At 44.7% G+C, this 4,033-nt stretch overlaps 1 protein-coding gene across 1 annotated transcript; it reads right to left on the bottom strand.

The window, feature by feature from the left end:
- Positions 1 to 540: 540 nt before the first annotated feature.
- Positions 541 to 3,584, bottom strand: nkx2.2b (NK2 homeobox 2b). The gene is given in 3 exon segments (XM_085981761.1): positions 541 to 1,808; positions 2,251 to 2,364; positions 2,367 to 3,584. Coding segments are annotated over 3 exon segments (837 nt in total). The 5' UTR covers positions 2,509 to 3,584; the 3' UTR covers positions 541 to 1,227.
- Between the last annotated feature and the right edge of the window lie 449 nt (positions 3,585 to 4,033).

The following is a 4,033-nucleotide window of genomic DNA, read 5'->3' as shown; positions in this document are numbered from 1 at the left end:
TCGACATCAAAGTCAGCCCATTGAGAATGTATTGGCATCAAAAGCCCCTCAGCTGAAGAAGCACTCTAACTTTAAGTGAGTGCGTTCATTTTATTTCAACAGTGATTCACCCTGCACGGCCCTTGAGAAGCAGAAAAGCCGCCGGTTTGTGCCATGGAGGTACCCTTTCCATCCGACCGGTTGGAATTCGCTTTCTAAAAATAGCGATTTCACAATCTCGAAGCCAGCAAGGATTGGACCCCCCCCCCCACCCCCCGCCACCCACTCTCTCTCACTCTTTCTGTGTGTTTTGCTCATATGTTTGAATAAACATTTTCCTACTTTAGATTATTGCGGAGTTCAGCTCGGCTCGGAATTATTTGGAGAAAATAACTAGACTACATTGCAAAATACAATAACGGAAAGGAGGTGGCGTTAAGTGCAATATTGACCATTATTATTATGAATAATAGGATCAGCTTCAAACCCCAAATCTTGGCAAATGTCAAAAGCATTTGCCTCCCCACAACACCGGTTAACACGATCAAGGGAAACATACCATTTTTGAGACACAACATTTTATTAAAATTCATAATATAAAAAAACTCGGAAAATCTCTCATCAAGGCGCTTTTTTAGTCGTTATTCACACCAGTATTCTCGCAAGCATCGACTCCTCCAGTCTTTGACATGGTCTACATTACATCGGAAAATGTTTGCATTTAACAAACGCCCTGAAGGCCAATTCTGGCAAACAGTAAGGGCTGAACTATCCCCCAGCCACCCACCCGCACCCCGTCAAAAAAAATAATCCCAACTAAACGACGCGCGTATTAATTACAAAGGGTTCATAAATATTTCAAGTTTCATATAAAAATGGGAAGGTGAAATAAAATTTTCTCCACGATTTTAAAAGTGTAATTTTTTTGTGCTCGCTTGCCTTTTATACACGAATATAAGTGACGAGAAAACATTCCTACAACACACAGACATACTTTACAAGTCACAAGAGCGTTGAATTCGCGGTTCTAAATACGCAGAGGACCGGTTTCATAGTCAATATATATTTTGTAAACAGACAGCAACAAAAAAGCTCAACTGAATCACAGTTCCAAATGTATGTTCGTGCGTGTATATATGTATTTTATATCATCATATATATATACACACATGCACACACATACATATATATATATATATAGATATATATTTATATTGCCCAGTTCTCAAGCAGTCCTTATACAACGATTCACCAAGTCCATTGTTGACTTTGCACCAGCGGGTGTGTGTGATACTGGGGGTTGCTGGCAGTGCTGAAATGGGAGTTATACTGCATGTGTTGGAGAGACTGTGTGGTGTAGGCTGGGAAGGCGATGCTAGTCTGGAAAGTGGCCGCAGCCAAGTCCTGGGTTTTGAGAGCGTTCGTCACCATACTGGCGTGACACGGTTTGCCGTCCCTTACCAGTACGGGCACGGCCACCCTTCTCGGCGAGGGGAGGGGATTCACGTCCATACCTTTCTCGGCTCTGGCTCTCTTCATCTTGTACCTGTGGTTCTGGAACCAGATCTTGACCTGGGTGGGCGTCAGCCGGATCAGGCTGGCGAGGTGCTCCCTCTCGGGTGCCGACAGGTACCGCTGCTGCCTGAAGCGCCTCTCCAGTTCGTATGTCTGAGCTTTAGAGAAGAGTACCCTTCTTTTCCTCTTTTTGCCCGACTCGCTGCCGTTGCTGGAAGTCTCGGTCGCGTTGTCCTGCGATTCGTCGGCCGAAGGCTCCGAGGATTTACTGGAGGAGTTCTGTTGTTGGCAGCTGCTGGTTGAAATCCCATGTACTACAGAAAGAGGGGGGGGGGGGAGAAACAAGAGGAAATCATTCGTAAAACTCTCAGTTTTCTATTATCATTTAGTTTAACAGTAATGTGAGATTTCGATCGCATTTCTCCAAACTGCAGGAAATTCGTGTTTGAAAAAAAACCTCTTGATCTGCAAACCTTTCCCATAATAATTTCACAGTAGTCCTTGTTAAATTCGAACTTTCAGATCGATTGCAATATCTACATTGATTGCTATTCCGCTTCCATATAAACAGAATCGCACGGCCATATAACTCAGTAATAGGAAGCACTACCTTCATATTTGCAGATTTATTTATATCTCTCTATATATATTTAGTGATTTTAAGTTCTTTTCTGTGTACACTAAGCATGCGAAGTGAATTATCGTGCGAGAGACTGGAAGTCGCATTGTTCAATTTGAAGAATGTTCAACACTTACACGAATACTGGATGCTCTCGGTTGTAGCCAGCCAACGGGTGTACGGGTTATCGGCGCTGTCGTAAAAGGGGTTCTTCAGAGGAAGCTTCTGCACAGTTTCCAGTGGACTTTGCCTCGCAAACCCGAAGTTTTGGCCGTCTCCGAAGCCTCCCCATCTTCCTCCGTCGCCTCCGCCGCCGAACCGTCCTCATCGTTGGTGTCAGGGAGGTCTAAGATGTCCTTTACTGAAAAGCCCGTCTTTGTGCTGGTCAGCGACATATTCTGGCCAAATTTATGCAGGAAAAGTTGCAGCACCAGTTTTTTTCCCCCCCTTCAATCCGCTGTTGAGAAAAAGAGACACACTCACACAGACAAAAAAAGCGGAGGGAAGGCGGACCGGTTAAGTGCGGCTAGGTCTAAGCTCCTGTTGAATCGCACCATTTAGTGTAAATATTTAGCATGTGACCTCCCACTCCCCACCAAAAAATATCATAATTCTGTAAGTCCAGCAAAATGATCAAAGCTTTGCTCAGTTCAAATCTTAGTTCGTGCACACCGTGTTGTCGAACGAATGAGCCATTGCTAATACTGATCAAGTCCTATAAGGTTGGTCACAATACATGAACCTGCAGAGAGAGAATTTTAAAAAAAAGTGCCAAAGGTTGAACACGTGTGGGCGGGTCCTGGGAGTCAAGTGGATGAAGACTATGTTTGCCGATGTGAAATTGTCGGGGGGGGGGGGGGTGTTGGTGGTGGTGTGGGGGGAGATATCTGAGTCTCCACCATTGGTGCTTCAGCCCATGATGAGTGGTGTAACGTGTCAATTAATTACAAAGATGGGGAGGGCTCTTTTTTTAGACTCGATTTACATACAAAGGACCTCCAAGTAGCCTGATATTCCGCGTACTTGAAAATGCTATTTAACAAATTGCTCTGGAAAGCGTTTTGCATTTATCCCTCGCTTTTCCAGGCGGCAAACAAAAAATCGCAGGCAGTAAGCCGGAAAATAGCGCTGTTCCTTGGGCCAGAGAACTCCAGCTCTCAGAGCGCCGGTTCCAGCAATTTGATTTAAATTGTAGGTATACTCTGTAAGTGACGCAGCATTGTGCTCTTGATAATAGAGGTGGTGGTGATGGTGGTGAATTTGAGAATAGCGATAGGTCACAGCTCGAATTCACCAGATTGGGGAACTTTATGCTGGCAGTTCATCATTTTGATTCGACTAATGCGCGCCTTTAATACCAAATATATTGACGCTGCAAAATCGTTTGTTTCTGTCAAAGTCTCGATTAGATTACCGTTGAACTTGTTTAATGTCATATAATGATCATTAGAAAAGATGGAGTCCTACTCTATCCACCCCCCCCCCCCCACACACACACACACACGTGAATCGTGTTTTAAAAAGTACCACAGTAAGGGGATTTGAGCAGGTCTGAATTTCTCACAACTTTCTCAGACACTTTTTATTCAGATGGACTGGGGAGCTGGTGGATTCTTTTTAGAAGCTCTCTCTCTCAGAAATCCCGCTTCAATGGCTGTGCAGAGCTGCGGTGATACGAGCAGAGCAATTTATTATTGGTGATCAGTTGATTTCTCTGTCTCTCTCTCTCTCTCTCTCTGCCGCCCATCTAGTATGTGATTTGGGTGACAATACCGCAGGTTTTACCATCTCCTCACCGCATCTTGGGTGGTCGGACCCGGGCAAACACAAATACAAACCGATTGCTAAGCTGCGGACAATGGGCGAAATGTAGACAAATGTCCGGCTCCTGTTGGAAGCCTTTGTCCGAGGCCGGTTTTT

The sequence above is a fragment of the Somniosus microcephalus genome, chromosome 3, assembly GCF_052327205.1.
Source record: "Somniosus microcephalus isolate GS21.2 chromosome 3, FLI_Smic_1.0, whole genome shotgun sequence".
In the NCBI taxonomy this organism is placed as follows: domain Eukaryota; kingdom Metazoa; phylum Chordata; class Chondrichthyes; order Squaliformes; family Somniosidae; genus Somniosus; species Somniosus microcephalus.
Note: the sequence above shows the minus strand (reverse complement) of the source record. Positions and strands in the feature narration are given on the sequence as shown.